This window comes from Theropithecus gelada, chromosome 5 (genome assembly GCF_003255815.1).
Source record: "Theropithecus gelada isolate Dixy chromosome 5, Tgel_1.0, whole genome shotgun sequence".
NCBI lineage: Eukaryota > Metazoa > Chordata > Mammalia > Primates > Cercopithecidae > Theropithecus > Theropithecus gelada.
The window spans coordinates 53,082,757-53,104,845 of NC_037672.1; the positions used below are offsets into that span (position 1 = coordinate 53,082,757).

Consider the following 22,089-nt stretch of genomic DNA (forward strand, 5'->3'; position numbering starts at 1 on the left):
TTGTGTTTCCAGTTTGTTTTGTTTTGATTAATTTTTCGTTTTGTGTTTTGTTTTTGAATTTTGTAAGTATTAGGCTTAGAGCTACTCAACATACTCTTAAAATAAAATTATAATATCAATGGATGAAAAACATTGTTATAAAACAAGTAGATATTTTATGATTTTGTTGTTGTTGCTGTTATTTATAGGAAAGGAGGTGAAAAAGATGGTGGACACACTCAGCATTGCGAGGTGAGTAACTAACAAGCAAGAGTAAAACTGTGATGGGGCTGTTCATACACTCTTCAGTGTCCCTCTGAAATATTAGTCTGTCAGTAAGGGACAATGAGCTAAGTAATATGACTGTGATTGATTAGAAAGGCAAATACCAAACTTAAAGATTCCTTGAGAAATCATAAGAACTCCATTATTTTCCTTTGTGAATTATTTTGTTTTGCTTATGATGATAAACTTTAATAGCACAAGAATTTCTCTTTAGATTTTCTATAAAGTAAAACAAAACAAAAAGTCAAAGCTACTGGTTTTATTTTCCACAATTTGATGCATTTTTTAAGTGATTGAAATATGTAAGTAGTGAGTCTTAGTCACAAGGATTAGGTCATGAATCTTCAAATTAAATAAATTCACTTTGAGTTACTCAATCCAATTTGTTTGCTGAGTTTTGTCTCTCATTTTAAATAGACATTGGAGAAAAAAGTCTCTCACCTCCCTTATGTCATCTGTATCTTCAAGTTTTATTTACTTCCCTGGCCTCCCACTTGTCCTCCTGGCATCACCATGCTGACCCAAGTATTTGGTTTCCCTTTCTCCCAACTCCAGCTCCCATTCAGTGTGCCGAGCATCATTTTTATTTCATGTATGTGTATGCAATCTACTACCTCCAGATACTTCCAACTCCACCTTCAATCTTATCAGTTTTGCTTTTCAAGAAGTAAAGTTTTTCTTAACCCACTCTTAAATTCTGACTGTCGATATAAAGAGAACATTCCCTCTAACGCAATAATTCTTAATCTCTGTTGGGCACTGACCGAATTCACTGATGGATTTAATCAACAACATATATTAAATCCTACTAGGTACAGGTACTGTGCTAGGAGCTGTGATTTAATGACAGCCACAGTCTATTCCCCCATGGAGTTTTACAGCTTAAAAATCAGAAAGCTACAGACCCTCTTAGAAAATTGTATTATCATTAAAAAATGTGCATGACACCAATATGGCACAAGTATACATATGTAACAAACCTGCACGTTATGCACATGTACCCTAGAACTTAAAGTATAATAATAATTTTTAAAAAGTGCATAAAAATCCTAGAAATTAATCCCCACTCCCTGAACACACGCTAATGCTCATATCTACTGTATTCAACTCTTGTCATATATATACTTCTTCACTAGATAATTTAGCCAGATAATAGGAGGGGAATGCTTCCTCTTTCTGACCCCACAGCTTCTGAGCCACTTTTTTCATCTATTTCCAACTCATTTATGCTTCCTTCCTTGGGACCCAGGCAACAAGCTGACATTCTTTTCTTATCTCTAGGCATCTTTTTAAAGATCATGTTTCCCCCATGTTAGTGTCATGTTGTGTTTTGTTTTTTATGGTTTTATCCTTTCACTGCCATCTTTCTCCACTCACAGCAAGCACCTACTCATCTCCCATCTAACATGATTTTAAAGAAAATTGCTTTGCCAGTCTCCTGGAGAGGTCTTCTCAGTTCTTTCCTTTTGTGCCTGTTATCTTTTATGAGGTAAAAGGGAATAAAAGTAACTTTTGTGAATGGACTTCATAGCATTAACTCATAAATTCCAAGTAGCACACAAACTAAATGGCAAACTAAACTGAACTCAGTCTGCCTTGGTCTTTGGTGGACAGCTCCCAGGACAGTGGATGAATCATGGGGAAACAATCTCACATCCTTCTTCCATGTGCCAAGTCCTCTTCTTATGTGTGTTATCCATGTGCAGCCACCAATCAGTGCCCAGTGCCACTGCTGGCACTGCTTAGGCATTCACTAATAATAATCATTGTCATCATGATGGTTTTGGTTAGGAGATAAAATTAGGTGGTGAACTAAAATCTAGACTAAGCTCTCCATGTCACCTTTCTATCACAGCTGCACCAAAGGAGAAAAATAAGACATCACTACACAAGATTGGGATGATTTCTACTTGTGAAAGCATGTGCTTCTTTCACTGAACGAAATTTATTGTGTTATTATCCATGAAAGACAGTGAAAAGAACTGTTTTCCATTTTGTAGGGGTTTTTTCTTTGTTTCAGTGTGCTGTTATTTACTATTTTTTAATATATGTAGTACTTCCTAAAACTTACACCACCCAATATTTAATCTGGTTTTCTAGTAAAAACATCAATAACCTTTCATTTTCAGTGATGAAAAATAAGTCTATACTTTGGTTACTCCTCCTAGAGTTCTGTTTAACCAGTATTTATTTTGTTTCAGGTCTCATTGCATAAGATTGAGATGTCAGATTTTACAGAATATATATTGTAATATTTCTAATTTTGTTTTCTATTAAGATAGACTTCGTCCTTATTAGTATTGTGATTTAAAATTCTCCTTGTAAAATCTCAGATTCATATAAGATAACATAGCAAATGACAGCTCTTGCGGAAAGGTGATTTTTTGCGGGGGACTACTGTTTCCATTAGAATGAGGAACACTTGTTTTCAGCCTCAGAAATGCTCTTTAGAGACAGGCAGAGAGAGGCTTCTCTTAGATCTGCGGCTCGAAGGCAAATGAAGTTACAACTGTGACCCCAGTTCTTAAATAATCAGTTTGCAGCCTTAAATGTGTTTTGTTTGAAGGTATGTGTTGAAAGTGAATATGGGCTTATCCCTTTATTTCATATCTTTTTAATTTATTTTAATTATGCAACTAATCTCAGAAGTTCTGAGATCTCAGATGGGCATTGATCAATAATAGTTACCCATTTCTATTTCATAAGAGTTCCTTATGTGGTTTGGATTAAAATTTGTTTAGTGACACACTGCCAATGAGAAAAAAAGTCAGGAGTCACTTTGAAATGTCCAAAATTAAAGTACAATTTCTTCAGGTAGGTTCAGAAAGGCTGATATTTTAATAAAATATCTTATCTGGGCAATATGAAATGAGATAACATGAGGAAGAGCCTAGCACACTGCTCCCTGGGCATGCAAAATCTACAGTCTTTGTTCTTCTGTGTATTTTTAAACTCTTTTAACAAACTACAAGTATCCAGAAGATAGGTAATCCTTAAAACTAGCATTTTCTAGATTCTAAAAGATATCCCTGAAATTACCGATTTTCAGAGTTCTGTTTCCAAGGGAATTTATACTTTACGCTTCAATTTAATCCCTGTTTTCTATGATGAAAATATTTTATTCTTCTCTATAAAATCCAGAATATTAAAACTAAAACCTTACAATGAATCTCTGTTGAGAAGTCAAAACAAGTAAGAATTATTAACTACATGTGAGGGAATTACGTTATCTGGGAGAGATCATTTTATGTCAGAATTACAAGGTTAGTGAAGTGTTAAGTTCTTTCAAAATATTTTTACATTCTTTATGCTTTCTAAGCCTACTGCTTAAGAGAGCTTAGAAGCATACCTTTGATAACAAACAAGACATTCATAATTTTAAAAAAAAGACTAGTTCCATGTTTCTTATCCTGCTTCAAAACAAAAAGGAAAAGAAAAAGAGAGAAGGAGAGAAGACAAGGCTTTTCAATCAAGACTGAGAATTAATATTAGTTATCACAAGATCTTAAGTGCAGGCTCTTATTTGCCCTGAAAAAGTGAATTTCTGAAAAGTATTTATGAAATGGATGACTGTTATTTTGACTTCACTGTTTTCATGGAAGCTTTAGGACTTTGTTTTAATATTATAACCAGAAAAATTAACAAGCTCTATTTACTTCACATTCGCTTCCAAATCAATCCAATAGCCAAAGCCTAATGAAGCTTTGGAGTTCACATGGATTTTGAAAATTTATGTCCACTTTTCCTTTATTGTCAGGCCAAACAAAAAATGTTTGTGGTTCTGTGTAGTTCTTCTGTTAATACTGTCTTTTCTTCCTATGCAAACTGCATTATATGGCATATTTTCTGATATTGTCATTCCTGGCTCTGATAAACTATTAGACCACTTAACTATATCCTGTGCAGGGCAATAGAAGGAATAAAACAAAAATTCGCCAACTATTTGAAGCCAGAGAAAGAACAGGATCAAATAAAGTCTGAGGATAGAAAAAGGTAGGTCCAGCTGGACAGGGATAAGTCTTGGCAAAGATTAGACTGATAGCTTCATAATTAATGGCTCCTTGACCTGAATGTGAAATGTTACCTGAGGCCCCAGGAGAGATGAGCTCTCTTTATATTTGCCCCCTAGCATCCTACGTTTCTTTTATAACACACATGATACTTGGCACTTGTATGTTCAGTGTCTCTCTCTTGCACTAAATTCCTTATCTTGCTTGCTACTAAATTCCAGTGCCAGGGACATAGCATGTGTTCAGTAAACACTTGCCAAATGTATGAATGAATGAATGGGAAAGGAAGGTAGGGTATAAATGGAAATAACATTGTTTATAGTTCCTATAGGCTGTTTTATACACACTTTTCATTTTAATCCTCACAAACCTTACAAAGTCTTGTTCCTGTATTTGAGGAAAAAAAAAAAAAAAGCTAAAGTTCAAAGACGTTTACTCACTGAAAGTCTTGCAGCTAGTAAAGCTGGTGTCTAAACATGAGTCTCTGCCTCTAAAACCCATCCTAATATGCCACACTATGTTGTCTCACCTAAAAGCCAAACACTCGATTTGTTTCAATACACAAATATTTGGTGTGTTTTCATATAGTGCAGCATTTTTGACGATGTTTAGCATATGACATCACAGTACAAGGATCTTGGAGTTGAAAATTGTGAAATTAATTTACTTACTTTGTGATTTAACAGAAGATATTAGACATGTAAACAACAAAAGTGTAAACCAAAAATATTTTTATATTTGAGAATGCCTTTGACGTTTTAACCTTAATGATCTAGTAGGAGAAATAGATAATATTTGCAATACTATGTGAAGAGCCCTGTTAGAGAGGGTGGTGCACCTGGGCAAGATGCTTCACCCAGACTGCGCTAACATTTGAAGGCAGGGCGGTTTTTATGCTAGTGTTTACGGAGCCTGAAGAACTTCACCATGGGCCATAGGACATAGGATAGGCTCCCTGGCACCCACATGCACAAAAAACCATCAGCAGTCTGCAACCCCAGGCAAGACAACCCTGTCACATCATAGACCAGCAGGGCCAAAAGTTGGGACTTGGGCAAGTAAGAAAGCAACCTCAGGGATTGATGGGAGCACAGCAGGACAGGGCCAGTCTGTACGTGCGTTTCCACATGCAGTTGGAGTGTGCTGTGCTTAGGGTGTCCAGGGCTATGCCAGCTGGTGGAGGTTTGTGGAGGAGGGATCTCTCCACTGCTGTACCACAAATCAGCCAGGAAGTATAGAAGCTCATGTAAGTTGACATAGGTCTATGATGTGAATTACCTAATGCCTCATTATATATGACACATCCTCACCCTCTGTATACAATGGCTCTGGCCATCCTTTCCTGGATTCCAGAAACAGTGACCTCTGTACTATTCCTGAAACACAGAAAAACTGACCGTGCCCCAGAGCCTTTGCACTTGGCTTCTTTCTTCCTGGAATGCTCTTTCCACAAATGACCCACTTTCTCACCTCCTGTCACTTTATCACAGAGACCATCCCTGACCACTCAATATAAAACAGAGGCCTCCACCACTACCACCAACATCCCTCTTACTTTATTTTTCTTTTATTTGTTATATTCCTTTATTTTTCTCCAGAACCCTAACAGTTTTTTGTTAACTGTCTTCTCTGTAAGACTCATTATGACAGAGATTTTGTGTGTCCACCATAGTTTCACCAGTGCGTGAAAAAAACATCTAGCAAATAGTAGGTACTGAAAAATCATTTCTTTTGAATAAGTTTTGTCTTTGTATCTCTAAAGACATAATAGGCAGCCCTATTATGAAATAATATTTTTTGAATATATAAGTATATAATATTTAGCCCGGTATATAAGGCCTTTCACAGTCCAGCATCTACTTAGCTGACACCCCTGTTATCTGCCATTCCCCCTTCTTGTTCTAAGCGCTGGTCACCCTGAAACTCTTCTCTTGCTGTAGCCAAGCATGCCACGCTCTCATGCCTGCATCTGCACTTGGTATTCCTCCTTCCTTCTGTGTGATGTGCCGTCCTCCCTCACCCCTCCAGCCCACACCTATCTGCCCCCAAATCAAAATTTCTGTTGCTGATTCATGATGGATACGCTAGTGGCTCTTTTCACTAAAATGTTTTCATAATGCATTTGACATTGTCTTCCATCCTTTGTTGCAGTATGCCTCCCCTCAAATTGCAAATGTATTTGCCTTGTCTCCAATTCCTCTCTCTAGCAATTCTGAGGCGTGCCGGTGTTTTATTCATTTGTCTTCATATGATGTCAGATAGTAGTAGAGAAAGAATGATGGCTTTCATTTGTGTCTCTCCTGCCCCAGACATCATGCTAGAGGCCCTTCATACCTTCTGACAGATCTTCGAAAGAACTTTGCAAAGTTGGTATCACTTATATCATTTTAAAGGTTAGGTAATGGAGGCTCAGAAAAGGGAAGCAACTCAGCCAGGGCACCAGGCTAGTAAATGTCAGAGCCACACTTCAAACCCAGGTCTGCCTGTAAGCAAAACCCTTGTCCTTTCCATGGCATGATGACATAAATGACTTGATGTATATTCCTCGTGAAGGAAATGCCATACTTGAAAAATGAAATCGTATTTCTAGTATTCTTTTTTTGATGCCTGTAAAGGTAATGAGCATTTTAAATCTTTTTGAGAAAATGCTTATTTGCTATATGCATATTCTCACTCTCTTTTGCTTTCCCCCGCCTGCACCCCTGCTCCCCCACAACCCAGGCACACACACAATTGGTGACTGAGTGGCTTTGTAACTTAAAAAGCTGAGAACTAGATTTGGGCATTTAACCCTGGTCCACTTAGGCTTTAGCTTCAGCGAAAAATACTTTTTGTGACATAAATGCCTAATCTGGCTTTTTCCCCAGTAAACAAACTGCATTTTTAAAGTATCTTAAATCTCCAGATTTACTTGGCATTTCTATAAGACTTTAGTGGCTCATCAGGACCTGGATGATGGTATTTCATTTTATCCCAAATGTGAAGAAAATATGTCTCCATGCATCATTTCAGGGAAATATAATAGTAGAAAGCCCTGGCTATTCCCTGATGATTTCAAAGTGGGTTGGATAGCTATTAAAAGTAGCTGCAAGTCTTAAGTAGTGCTTTAAGCATAGGAACGTTTCTCATACATTAATGAAATCACTTTTGATTTCCAGATGTTTTTAGTTTTTTCATTTAATTATAGTATATTTGCCAAAGTACATTTGTAGTTACTCCAAAAGAAGATCTTTTGTACCCATCTGTACTACTTAAGGAATACATTTGTGAGCAAACTGTTTCATAAACACTTTTGTTTATAATTGTATGAGACAGGGAAGACTGACAGTGGTTGAATTTACGAATGACCCAGAGAACAACGTTTAAAAAAAATTAATTTCAGTGCAATTTGTTTAAACATAAAATGATTGATGTGAATATCAGCCTTTTGGGGAGGATTTCTCCATTCCCTCAGATGTCCTAGCCTGGTGTAAGCAAGTGTAGCCAAGTATTTAATATTCAGAGTAGATGAATAGTAGGAAAACAAGTGACAGTTGCGTATTTGTAAGACATGAATTATGCATCACTGACTTGCCAGCTCTTGACTTTTTACTTAAAAAAAAAAAAAAAAATTGCTCCCTATGTAATTTTGGCTCATTTCCAGAGTCCGTATTCTTTACTGCTAGCTGAGATGAGACACCAAACCCCGGTGCTGTTTGAATTTGCGCAAACAATGCTTTAATACCCAGAGCTCCTCCATAAATAGTCTGTTCTCCCAGTACTCAGCGAGAAAACAACCACAGGAAATCTGGGAATGTGCAGCTAGCCCCGCTTAATTGATCTAAGCAGCCAGGGCTGGCAGGGGAGCTTTCACGTACACAGTCTCTGTTCCTGGCTCACAGGACTGTTTACCTAAGGGGCAAAGAAGTCCACCTGCGAAAGACACCATGTTGCTACTACAGCCTTAGCAACAGCAGTAGCCCGGTTTTCGTTGTTGTTGTTTACAGTCAGGAGAGCCATACTCCTTTAAGAAAACACCAAACTCCTTTCCCTCATTCCTGGCCCCAATCAGTAATCACCAAGACTGTCAGCTGCCTGCAGTTATCAGGAAGAGCAGCCTGGGGAAAGTTAAAGGAGCACAGATGGACAGTTGCTTTCTGCATGCAAGTGGCCAGCTAGGATCCGGGGGGCATCCAGCCATGATTTTTATTTCTGTGCTGGATGCATTAGCAGCTGTGGCTTGGAAGGTTTTATCCTGAAGGAGTGGAATTGCTGCAGACGTTTTTGGGTTTGGGCGAACAGTAGATATTTGGGGACATTGTGCTGTTATTGCAGAGCCCCACAATGAAGATCCAGGAGCATCCTAGCCTATCTGACACTAAACAGCAGAGGAATCAAGATGCCGGTGACCAGCAGGAGAGCTTTGTCTCCGAAGTGCCCCAGTTGGACCTGACCGCATTGTGTGATGAAAAGAACTGGGAAGGTAGGGTTGTCTGATACTTGGATGATTTGCCATCATTAAAGCATATATAAATAAGCACAAATGAGAGGCATGTAACTGTGTGAGAGTGTGGGTGAAAGAGAGAGCTATGCATGCAGAAGTAACTGCATTTCTAAATGACTGAAAATCCTTGACCTGGCATAGGAATACCTCAGGGTAAATGTTGCTGAGGGCGGCTGCAATCTAAGAAAGAAAATACGCTTGCCCTTCATCATAGTGTCACCTTGCAGGCCTTTTATTTTTCTTTGTGACTCACCAGGGGCGCTGATATGTGCGTGTCTTTTCCCCCTCATAGTACCAAGCCGAGTAATAGGGAACCGGTGTGCTCTTAGGATTTCTACCTTCTGTGGCGCGATCTTCCCCTGCTGCATGCCAGCCGCCTGCCTCTTTCATGAAATCTCCTTCCCATTTTTCAAGAACGACGTTTTGGTTTGCTTTGTTTCTATGTTTGTTTTTATGGATAGATTTTTTTTTTTCAGGTTAGCAAATTTAAGGAATTTGCTTATCAAAAAGAACACTGAATACATGCATCTTACTGAAAGCCTGTAATACAGTGAGTGTTTCAGATTTTCTAGAGACTTTGGTGAAAACGTTAGAAATGTACTTGCAAAGAAGAGAGTAGCCTTGTCAAAATTGTGTTTCTGGGAGGATATTGCAGCAGTTTTATCTAGCTGCTTGTTCTTTCATTATCCATGTGTCTGCATCCAAACACATACCAATGTGGATCCAAAATAAATGCCAATCTACCTCTATACAGTATGTGCGTGACGGCTGCAAGGAGGGAAAAATTGTGCACCTGATTCCAATACAGCAGCATGACTTAACACAATGACTTACCGGGGGTCTTAGCTGTGAAAAATCAGTCCCGTTTCAGCACGTGGATCTCCTTGTCTTCTCTCCCTACCCACTTCCCCCTCTTTTTTAATCCAAGAAGTTATGTTAATGATGTTAGATGAAGGATCAGGAGGAAAGCTGAAAAGACCACCAGGTGAGAAAGAGTAAACTCCATTTCTGGCATCCAGGGCTTCAGTGAAAACAAACTATTTTTTACTCTAGTTCTGTCCTTGCAATCTAAGAAACCTGTTCTAGTTCTTTTTATATAATTAGGCAGTGGATTTGAGATTTTGTCAGACATTTTCAGCTCAAAAGGCATTCACTGAGCAGCAAAACGCAGGGTTGTTTAATTTGTAGTTTCAGTTATATATTCCTGAGTACCTTTATGTTCTTTCATTTTTGAGTACTGTGAAAAAATCACGTTAGTTTTTAATTCATACGTTAAAAACAACCTTTGCCCCCACCTCCCCCAAAAAAAGTCCCATAGTAGTCACTGTTACCCAAATAAAAGAAAAATGTAGTAACCAAAAAAATAAATGTTATATTTGCACAAGTCTTAGTGATATGGTCTACACTAAAGCTCTAGATAAAAACTAGGATTTTTGGTTAGAATTCAAATTAGCCATATTTTTTCTTTCTCCTAAAATGGACTCAGTTTGTTATTTTTATCTTGGTTAGTCATAAATGTATCGTCTCTCCCAGCCACGGAAATGCTAATATAAAGCTGAGAATACTCTTCAGAGTGACCGCACGCCAGTTTATAGTTTCCTTAAAGCTATTAACATAAAGAATTTTCCTTCAGATTATAATTGAAGGAACCAACATTTTATTTTAGAAATCTAGATGGATTTTTTTTTAAGTTATTGGAAAAAAATACATTGCATTTTGATAGGCTTGGGAAAGTGGATTGTGTATTCCAAGTAGTTTTTGAGATAACTTGCTTTAACTTTTTTGTTTTTGTTTTGCCAATTACCGCATTTGTTATTGAACGTACATATCTTTAAAATCTACATGAATTCACACTAAGGCCATTCTGATCATTTGGTTACTGCTTTCAGTGACCTTTTTTTTTAAGCTTATGTACTTATTGTAACTTTAGCATTAATATAGCTATAAGTATAATAAAAGTAAAGGAATTTTTGCATAAAATGAGAGCAATAAGTCTGATCACTAAAATATCACCGTTTTTATAGCTAAAATAAGAAAATGGTGTCTTTCCAGTAAGGAATAAACTTTGCACGAATTTGTGAATGTGAAGCCAGTGCAACAAAATATGCAAACGAAAGTCGTAATTAGCAAAAACCACCTGAACCAGTATCCACCCGCAAGCCCCCATCACCAGTCTTCAAGCCACCATCCCCTCTTTTGTTTGTTTGCTCCTTCCCATCCCCATACCATAGCTCATACTCTCACATTCGTGTGGAATCGCAGAATATCAGGTGAAGCAATACTTCCTGCAGAGGCGAGCACCAGCAGGCTATTCACTAAGTACTGCCCCTCCACACGAAAATGATGTTCATTGGCTTCTGGGACTCAACATCAAGGAAACAAAAAGGGAAATGAAACTAATAAATAGATTCCATAGGACATGTAGAATGGAACCCCCACAAAGTGAACGTAGGATCCGAGTCTGGTCATGCTTATTGGCAAATACTAGGCGTACTTTATCCTTTTTAAATATACATAGCTGTTTTATTATTTGCTTTATCCACATGACTGTTATTACTAGGATTTCCTTTCACCAGAGTTAAATGAATATACAAATTTAATATACTATTCTGTGTTATTTAAAGCTCTTCAGAGTTGCATAATTAGAATGTTCCCAAGCAGTCGATTATGTTGATTTGAGGATACTCCTTGTGTAAGTACTGGGGTTTAAGCAGTCAGCTACTCTATTCAATATGTCCTGATGAAATTAAATTTAAAGGGGCATTTTAAGCCGGGCATGGTGGTCTGCGCCTGGAGTCCCTACTACCTAAGGGGCTGAAGCAGGAGGATCACTTCAGCCTGGGAGTTCAAAACCAGCCTGGGCAACATAACAATTCCCCATTTCAAAAACTGGGGAGCTGGGTGGTATTTTTAAAAGGGCATAAGATACTTCATATATCTAAAACGTACTGCTTGTTGAAAGTAACTTTGGAAAGGAAATTCGCTAAAAGTATCATAGAAAAGCAAGAGATCTCAAAAGACCTTCCGCTTGAACCTTCCTGTTATACAGATAAGAATGCTGAGGCCAAAAGAAGCAAACTGATGATTCAGAGTAACAAAGTCTCCTCAACTTCCACCTGATGCCTCTTTCTAAACAATGTCAGTTTTATATCCTTACAGGCAACAGATCAAAGTAGTTACAAGCCAGATTCCCTGGGTTCAAATCCTGGCTCTGCTGCTTATCAGCTTTACGACAAGTTAGTAAACCTGCCTTGGTTTTCACCTTAATTTTCCCATCTTTAAATAGGGTGGTAACAGTAGGTAATAATGAATAGTCGATACAGTAGTATCTATTTAATAAGTAATGCAAGGATTAAATGAGCTAAAATATGCTAAGTGCGCAGTACAGTATGGGCACTTAGTAGGTATTATGTGAGTGTTAGTTTTATCTTCCATAAATCTTTCCAAGTATAGCTTCAGGAAAAGACAGCCTAAGTTTGCCTTCTTTGAAACCAGAGCGCAGTTTACCAAATGGCCATGGATGACTCTGAACACAAGAGGAATCAGTATTACTAGGTCCTCTACAGATTTACTAAGGATTAACCATGTCACACCAACCTCCTTTCTTTCTTTGATATTATTAATACTAGACTCTAGATTAGGGAAATGGTGCATTTGAAAAGACTTCAGCTGGGCCTCTGACAGGGCCTTAATGATAGCCTGACTGTCAGAGAAGCAGGAGAGAAGACAGGTGGGGTAGTGAATTAGTAACTGATGAAACAACTGTTCTTAAATGTGCACATAAGTGGATCCAAGTCAACTCACACGGGGGTATTCTCATTAGGTAAAAAGTCCTCAGCCCTATCCTGTTCCACACATTTATTAATGATTTAAATGGAGCTACTAAGGGCTTGCTTGTTAACTTTGCAAACAGGGACAAAGCAGTTATATGAAATGTAAGGATTAAATTTGTGATTGATAAAGCTGACTACTCTAGTTCTTCCTAACTCTGATAGTTTACAAGACTAATTGAACAATTTAATAGGACTAACATTGTTCTAAATTTTGGAACACTAAAAATGTTATAAAATTCTTTCAGGAAAGAGCCTCCACCATGAGGCTTATATCTTTCTATGTCTGGGATATCCAAGTACCTCCTAACTCAGCTGAGCAGAAAGATGGTTACATCTTGCCAAGGAGTAATGGCTCTAAATAATACAGTTGGAAAGGAAATGTGGAAAACATCAGCCCCCTTAATTCTGTGCAGATTTCTGAGAAATAAATCATCTCAATAGCCGGTTTTCTTTTGTATAGTAAGTGGATCCAGCCAGCCAAGCAGAGAGTAGCTATGTCCCAGTGACCACGATAGCATTACTCAGAGATATGTCCCTCTTTCTACAGAAAATTTCCGTTATATCTATGTGTACTATGGTGTCTGAACTGGAAGTCTCCCAGGGCCTAGTCTTTTTTATTACTTCAGTAGCAAGCATGCAGCTTTTATCTCTGTTATTTCAGACCTGCTGCGATGTCAACTGACCTGGGTGGATTAATTTTTAATAGAGAGGCATGTCATACTTATGTCCAGAGTTCACTGTGACGAGACACATGACTAGAAGCAAAACTAACTGTATACAAGGACCTTTGGTCTAGATATGAAAATGCATTTATTTTATGTGGTGCTTTAGCAAGACAGTCCAGTGTGAAGCCTCACATGCCTCCTGTTTTTCCCTTTGAATAATTTTCTTGCAACATCCCTGTCTCTTTCCTTGCTCTAGCATTGCTAGTTAAAATATAAAATATTGCCCAAAGTAGCAACTGGGAGTGGTAAGTGAATACATTCTCAAATCCAGCTCTCTAGGCAGGCGGTGAAATTAAACCTATTACCTACCACACTACCTTATTTAGTTCTTTGTTGTTGTTCTAGTTGAGTGCCAACTATCAAAATGTGAGCCTTGTGCTTTTAGATCATTTCAAACTAAAATGGGGAACAGTTTTACTGATTCCTTAGTTATAGTGAACTGTGTATTACATGTCATTTTATAACTCTTTTGAATAGAAGCCTTAAACTATAAGACGATCGAATAACAGAAAAGAGAGAAAAAGGGGAAAATCATGTAAGCATTTTGTGTTGCATAGATGAGAAACCTTTCACTTCTGTTCTACATGCATACCTTTTTATTAAAGTCGAAATTTCATATAGTTTTACATTTCTCATTTTAAAATAAGTGAATTCATTCACCCTAACTATATGCTTTAGGAGAAAATGTCACTGATAAGCTAGAATTACTGCAGCTGTGTATTTCCTGTATACCACGGGAGACACTAGGAAAAGGACACATTTGATCTCCCTGTCAGTGAAGCAATTGATCAAGAATAAAGCCACAAAATAAAGCTGTGTTAACAAACAAGAAAACTGATGGATGGCCCTGCCATTAGCCACAAAGCATCAAATAATGATTATTCAGTTCCATGATTAGCATTTTATAGTGAATTCAAGATCACAGTTTATCTTATCACACACACTTGTAAGTAAATATTTGTATACACAGAGACCACCTAGTTGAAAACTTAAAGAAGAGTTGTAACATTTTTAAGGAAATATTCTGCTAGATTCTAACACATTAAAGGGCTTCAGGATGTAAGGTAACACCTTTTAAACTAAGTTTTTATGAATAGAAATGTCAAACTAACCAGCACTCAAATGCCAATATCAACATCAGACTTTGCTTTGCCAAAGCCCTCTGTCCCCAGGAAGGCTTTGCTGCTTTGCCACTCTGCAGTGAGCTTATTGCCTGCTGCATTACTGTTCGAGCCATCTTAACCCTTTCCCTCTCCCGGGGAAAGTCCTTGCAGAAAATTACGCGGTCTCATGAAATATCATGACAGAGAAGATGCAAGCTGGTCAGTTTAATAGCTCCATTTTCTGCAGCTGACATGTTTTATTTTTTCTAGGGGTTGCTTTCCACTCCCCCTTCGTTACTTCGCCTCTCAGTCCATTTTCTATTCTTTTATGTTGGCAGTTTGAGCTGCTTGTGCCCAAGTCCTACCAGTTAGAAGGAGCAGACCGATAATGTTAGCACAAATGATGACACACCTCCTGTTCGTCTCCAGCTTTCGCCAAGCACATCTACTAGCATGTCCTCTGCCACTTTTTGAGCCTCAATAGATACGAATCTGTCTTTCACACTGCTTTCATTTCTCAGAATGTTTGTATTTTTGTCTGCGTTTCCAGATAACCTAGCTCTCTTTAAATTTCGAGAACCTGTGGACCTCATTCCATATAAAGTAATTTTTTTAATTAATATGCTTATCCTCCCTATTATGTGGGATCTACAAAAATCTCAAAGCTGCCACTCTTATGGAAGCACTTGGCACATTCTAAGTTGTAGCATGGATCTGGAAGTCAGGAGACTTAGCTTCTAGACCCACCTCTTAGGGTTTCAGTTTCCTTATCTGTCATCTGCCGGGTCGGATCAATCGTTCTCAAACCTGGCTGCACATGAGCGTCACCTGGACAGCTTTTAAACTTGTGTGTGTGTGACGGGCAAATATCTGGACCCTCACCTAAATGTTGTTGACTTGGATGGTGTGAGAAGCCTGCTTTCTGGTAGTCATTTATATTTCCCTGTGTGACTTCAATGTGCGGCCAGGATTGAGAAATCACAAAATTAGTTGAGGTATGAAGTCACACCCAGCTGTAACATTCTAGGATTATCTATTTTTAAATAGAAGCCTGAATAAGCACTTATTCAAGATAGTTTTGTACATTTTATAGTATGATAGGTAGAGGAGCAACTGTTGCATGATTCAAAGTCTAGGAATCCCAGAATTGAAGATCATGGCCAAATTCTAGCCTTGTGTAAATCACAGTAATCCACAAGTAAATTTAAAGCATAACTCATTTTATAATGCAAACATTACAAATGAAATACCTTATATCATCGACATCTATTTTTTAAATCTTTTAGATGGGTTTTTTTAAATGAGGAAAGGAGTCTATTGAGGTGTCTTACAGTAAATAGAAATAAACAATTGCCTTCTTCCCTCCCTAAATGACAGATCAAGATTCTGTGCTGAGCATGTTATTTTTTTTAACAGATTATCTAAACTGATTTGTACAGATTTGTCCTTTATAAGGTGTTCGTTTTTCCTCTGTTGGCTAATTTATGTATGCATCTCACTCTAACTGGAGTCTTGAGCAGCTTCTGAAGTTTCGAGCGCAAAGCATGCATCTTAAATGTGCTAATCCCAACACACTTAAGCAGAAGCACACAAAACAGCTTACTGGATGACCTCAAGGGAAGTTATAAACTCCTAAATACATAGGCTCTCTCAAGATTGATGTGGTTCCTTAGCTTGACTCCCCAGTTGTTTAGTGAAGGCTGTACAGCTGTGATGCCAAATATCTCCCCCATCAACACATTTTCTTTTTTTTTTTTTTTCTTTTTTTTTTTTTTTGAGACAGAGCCTCACTCTGTCACCCAGGCTGGAGTGCAGTGGCACTATCTCTGCTCACTGCAAACTCTGCCTCCTGGCTTCAAGCGATTCTCGTGCCTCAGCCTCCCGAGTAGCTGGGATTACACACATCCGCCACCAGGCCCAGCTAAATTTTGTATTTTTAGTAGAGATGGGGTTTCACCATGTTGGCCAGGCTGGTCTCAAGCTCCTGACCTCAGGTGATCCGCCTGCCTTGACCTCCCAAAGTGCTGGGATTGCAGGCGTGCACATTTTCTGTTCAATGATGCCATCAGGTGGAAGAGTTTTGTCACTGATCGACTGGGCTTCCCCCTTCAAGGCTCCTCCCCAGGGTAGCCCTAGCAAATTCTCTTTGGAAAGCCAGTGGGAATGGAAATGAGAGGTAGATAGATGATGGCTGTCAGACACGTTAGTGATTTCAGTTGGGGCACAGTGTCCTTAGTCTAGACCTTAGCTGTAAAATGAGAAATGATTCAATGGGCAGCTTCCTAAAGCATCTGGGAAGCCTGGGAAACACTTGTGTTTTAAAGAACAACCCTGCCCTCTTTCAGGAACGGTCCTGACCTCTTACTGCCCTTATTTTCCAGAGCCTATCCCTGCTTTCTCCTCCTGGCAGCGGGAGAACAGTGACTCTGATGAAGCCCGCCTCTCGCCGCAGGCTGGGCGCCTGATCCGTCAGCTGCTGGACGAAGACAGCGACCCCATGCTCTCTCCTCGGTTCTACGCTTATGGGCAGAGCAGACAATACCTGGATGACACGGAAGTGCCTCCTTCCCCACCAAACTCCCATTCTTTCATGAGGTATGTTTCTCTGTGTTGCCGATAGGTAAATGCGTCATCCCCACAACATCAGAAAAGATAGGAATGGCACTGATAGCGAATAATGTTTTTTTAATTAAGTCGTGAGCCTATGGAGCAACATATGTGAAATTCTCCATCCTAGGACACAGGCCGTGTTGCAGTTTCCCATTTGAGCTGTGGCCCAACTGCAACATCACATACTGAATTTTCTTAGCACCTCCTTTCCAAAGCACTCTCCAATTCAGCTCTTTTAGGCCCACAGGAAAGGTCGACTTCAGTCCTACTTTGCTAATTATAAATGTGAGCTAGAAAAGCTTAGAAGTATACTTAATAGGTGGGACATACCGCGCTCCAATGGATCAGTCAAGTGTCTTTTATTCAAGAGGAGAGAGGCTGTTTGGTCTTCACGCTGCCACCCCACCCCACCCCACCACCACACGCCACATGGTGTCGCACTTCCCCAGGGCCCCTCTCGCCAAGCAGTGACTGCTCCTGGGGAAACTGACCCAAGTTGTACTCTTCCCAGGCGGCGAAGCTCCTCTCTGGGGTCCTACGATGATGAGCAAGAGGACCTGACGCCTGCCCAGCTCACACGAAGGATTCAGAGCCTTAAAAAGAAGATCCGGAAGTTTGAAGATAGATTTGAAGAAGAGAAGAAGTACAGAGTAAGTGTCCCCTCACACTGTTCTTTTCACCTCCCCCTTTCCCTGGACATGCCAGTGTTTCAACAACTCAAAGAAACAACGAAAGGTTAAGGGAGACTTCTAGGGAATCTTACAACAAAAAGGCAGTAAACCCTGGATAGTACACCCTGATAAACCCCAATCATTATGTGTCAGCATTTTTCTTGCACAAGTGCATTCTTACCAAAAAAAAAATGAAAGTTTAAATCTACATTTTATAAATTAATCAGTAAGCAGGAGCTGGAGAAATTGTTGAATGAAGTCGTTTGACTAAAATTTAATTCAATATTATCTTCTGAAATCTCGTTAGCACTGAGCTCGTTCTGCTGTCAGCTCTGTACTCAGGATTTCCCACAAGAGTGGCAAACAGGCATTTTCATGATGGTTGCTGAGCAAAACATCATATACCCCTCTGTTTTCTACACTGTTTGCCTTACAGGTTGAACCCTACAAATAATGGCAAGGGGGTCATGGACCTCACAGAAGTCCCTGATCATAAAGATGCATTTTGCCTCTGAGGAATTTTTTGAAAGCATCAAAATAACCAAATGGAAAGGATAATGGAATTACATTTGTGTTTAATTTCTTATTCTGATGGGGCTCAATTTTTCCTTCCTATTTAAAACAAAAATGATCATCAAACACTTCTTCTTTTCCCTGCTCCAGTTCCCAAGCATTTACTCTAGACTTCCTTTTCTCAGCCTTCCCACAGTGACAAGGCAGCCAATGCAGAGGTTCTGAAATGGACAAATGACCTTGCCAAATTCCGGAGACAACTTAAAGGTGGGTAAAGTTCTGGAGCTGTGGCTTCTGTACAACAAGCCAGGTGCAGAGTCTCTCACCTCCTCTCCCACTGACTGCCACTGCTAAGGCATTCCAGGGTCCTTAAAGATGCTTCCCAGCACTCTCAGCTATTCAGAGTGACCACTGCCCCAGGTCTTTGCATGGTCTCAGTCATAGGGAGACCAGATCAGCTAAGAGGCGAATCCTGCAGCATTTCTTCATTTCCCTAGATCACTAATAGAAAGGATGATGGTTTCAAGTCAACATCTCTCAAGCACCTGTTTAATCCAAGTCTCCATTTGCTGTGGTGGTAGAAGCAAACAAGTAGACAGAGATGAATCTGCAAAGCGTTTGGCCCCCATCCCTCAAAGAGATTCCCATCTTTTCAGAGACACGGTCATATAAACAACTGAATAGAATACAAAGGAACCTAATTTCAGAATAAAGTATGTAAGTCATACAGAAAAGGTTGGCCAGTGGTTGGGCATTAGATTAGTAAATACCTTTTAACCACTGAAGGACCAAGGATGCCACATTCTGAGAACATCATACAGGCAGATGCGGCTAAAGCTTTCTCAGCAATTAGTGTTAGGAAAACATTCCATGTAATCAAAGAAGATGTTACCATTAGCTCAGGTTTTACATAATAATTCAGGGATTTCTACTGATACTGTAACTAGATACTCTCTGAAAAAAGACAGAATAAGTTATTGACACTACAGAAAAATAATTTGTGTTGGGTAGACATCAAATCTCATATCTCTACCCCGAAATCTTCTCAACTAGAGTCAAAACTAAAGATATCTGAAGAGGACCTAACTCCCAGGATGCGGCAGCGAAGCAACACACTTCCCAAGAGTTTTGGTTCCCAGCTTGAGAAAGAAGATGAGAAGAAGCAAGAGCTGGTAGATAAAGCAATAAAGCCCAGTGTTGAAGCCACGTTGGAATCTATTCAGAGGAAGCTCCAGGAGAAGCGAGCGGAAAGCAGCCGTCCTGAGGACATTAAGGTGCGATGATTCTGTGAAGTCTTAAGCCCCAGTCAATGTGGTAGGGACACAGGGCATGCCATGCGAATCCCAGTAGGAAGGTGATGCCTTGTTAAGCCTTCCAGGCTGTTAAGTGTCTAGAGAAGCTGATGAAACCACTGCAGAGTGCGTTAACTGTGGGTGCTTTGGTTTTTGACTACAGACTGAAAACAAAACTCTATTGTATAGGTTACAGAATGAACTTGTTTAGGTTAATAGCTGGTTTTGTGACTCTCTGAGGTAGAAGGATTAGAGACAAACCTTTGGGACTGTGTAACATATAACTGTCGTCATTGCTTGGGCCATTAAGCTAAGCCCCATGTGCCTCACAGCCCTGCTTACCTCAGTGTTCACAGTACCTTTACTGCCATGTGGGAGATCCAAGTGGCTGATGATTCCGCTGTGCTGGTCACATTTCTCCCAAGAGCTCAGGAATAGCCCATTACTAAATGAACTTTGGATAGAGCTAGGGAGAGCTGTTATATGAGGAATCTTTTTAGCCTTGCTTTAGGAATGTGTTTAAGTAAAGAAGTTGGAATGTTCACAAACATTTTCCACTCTTTCAATTCTCTATCCCTATGTTTATACAGGATATGACCAAAGACCAGATTGCTAATGAGAAAGTGGCTCTGCAGAAAGCTCTGTTATATTATGAAAGCATTCATGGACGGCCGGTATGTGATGTAGTAAATTTTCTGATTGGGGTCAATTATCTGGCTTTAGAAATGGATTTTCTATGTTCAGTATTTTACAAAAGGGGGTTCCCTAGTGTCTGCTTTCTTTACTTTTAGGATAAAGGAGGTTACTATATATTTACACCATAACTAAGCTTTCTGAAGGCTTAGCCAATAAGAAAGTTCTATCTAGTAGATGTTGAACTTAATTAGGTTCCAATGAAAAATTTGTTTGCAAGTAAAATTTAGTCATTAATGTACTGCTTTAAAGGAAGGAATGGTGGAGGGACCAGGGGTTGGGGGGGCAGAGTATAGGGCGTAAAGACCCCTGGAGTTTGAAGACTTCCCTGTCCCTAGGTCTCCCCCAATAAGCTGTCACTGACTGTAGGCTTCCTCATCCATAAAATGAAAAGTGTTAAACTAGAATGATCTACCTTAAAATTCAATCTCTCTGCAATGCAGTGCAACTAGTGTTTGTCTGTAAAGAAGTTCCAGCTGCCATTCAGAACTAGAAGTGTGAGGAATCCAAAATATGGCTTTGCCTTTTCCTAATCACGGAAGCATTTGCGGTGGCTTGCTGTTCAGCAAGCACTGCTGGAATGTTTGTTGTTAGCTGTGGGGGAAGCGGTAGCACGATAGGCTTCTGCTCTCTTCCTTGAAGAACTTTTCATCACACACCCTTCTTGTCAGTCATTCTTAATAACCTTTTGTTCATAATGTTGTTAGAGACCTAACAAAACAAATTCTTAAAAGCAGGTATAAGGAAGCATGAAGTTTAGGTTCACTGATTATTTTTACATAGCCAAAAAGTATAGATCTCTTTTTCAGTCTTGTCCATGACTATATGATAGTCTTTTCATCTAAAATATGCTCTTTTAAATAAAGAAGGTTCCAGAGTAATTCACTAGACTCTAAGGTGTGGGAGGGCAAGGATTCTGGGCTTTGTTCCCCTAGTGGTGACCCCAGTCCTCAGTGTCTAGCACCAGACCTGACACATGACACGGGTCCAATAACTATCTGTAGAATGTCTCCTTGGTGGCATTTCATTCTGAATTTATCATGTTTAAATGTAAAAAAAAAAAAAAAATGCTGGCACTGATGATGATTTATTCTGCTGGCCTGTCCCTGCAGTGGAAAATACTGACACTCTGGGATAATGTTCATGCTTCAGCCAAGCTTTGTGTGGGATTTTTTTAAAGGCGTTGAACCAAATAGTAAATGCTCTAGAGCTCAAATACGCTGTGAAACTTTCTCCTTCTCCACTGGAATGTTCAAAATGTGTAGAGGAAGAAGTGAACTTCTTTTATCAGAGAGATGCTCCTTCTCCACAATAGGCTCAGAACCCTAAAGTATAGATCTCTGTGTAGCCGTATGGCAGGCCTCATGGAGAAGGTGTGTTTTCCTTCTTTAACATTTCCTCTTTTCCTTCTGTGGATTTGGGTTATGACATTGATAGACACCTTTAAGGACTTCCATGCCCAAGGCCCTTAGGAGCTCACAGCTGTGTTCTAGATAGACTTAACCTTGCTACCAGTTGAGTATTTTGTGTGCTGTAGTATTTGTTGCTCTGAGTTGGGAACAGATTCCCTCAATCAGTCTGGACTGGGTCAAACACATAGAATTGGCAGACCCAGCTTCAAAACCAGCCCCACTGAGATGATCTCTGTGACATTGGGCTGCTTAGGTAACCTCTCAGAGCCTTGGTGCTTTGTCTATATAATAGATACCTGTTATAAATTGCCAAGGAGATGAAATGATATTACACACACACACAGACGTTTATCTGTGTATATTTACCTGTAGGATGTCTGCCACTGAGGAAGTGGGGTGGGGTGGCTGTTACTGGGTTTGCACAGTAAATGATAGTTTTCACTTCTGTTACAATTACATGTTCTACTCTCTGTAGCCTCC

General features: G+C 39.4%; 1 protein-coding gene across 6 annotated transcripts in view; it reads left to right on the plus strand.

The window, feature by feature from the left end:
- The window catches only part of FAM13A (family with sequence similarity 13 member A), a 329,503-nt gene that overhangs the window by 288,796 nt on the left and 18,618 nt on the right, over positions 1–22,089 (plus strand). For all 6 annotated transcript variants that reach the window (XM_025385808.1, XM_025385807.1, XM_025385809.1 and 3 more), the window contains 7 exons: positions 189–231; positions 8,589–8,736; positions 16,800–17,013; positions 17,540–17,678; positions 18,398–18,479; positions 19,266–19,486; positions 20,095–20,178. In XM_025385808.1, the coding sequence (XP_025241593.1) occupies positions 189–231; positions 8,589–8,736; positions 16,800–17,013; positions 17,540–17,678; positions 18,398–18,479; positions 19,266–19,486; positions 20,095–20,178 (931 nt within the window). The remainder of the gene's footprint in view (positions 1–188; positions 232–8,588; positions 8,737–16,799; positions 17,014–17,539; positions 17,679–18,397; positions 18,480–19,265; positions 19,487–20,094; positions 20,179–22,089) is intronic.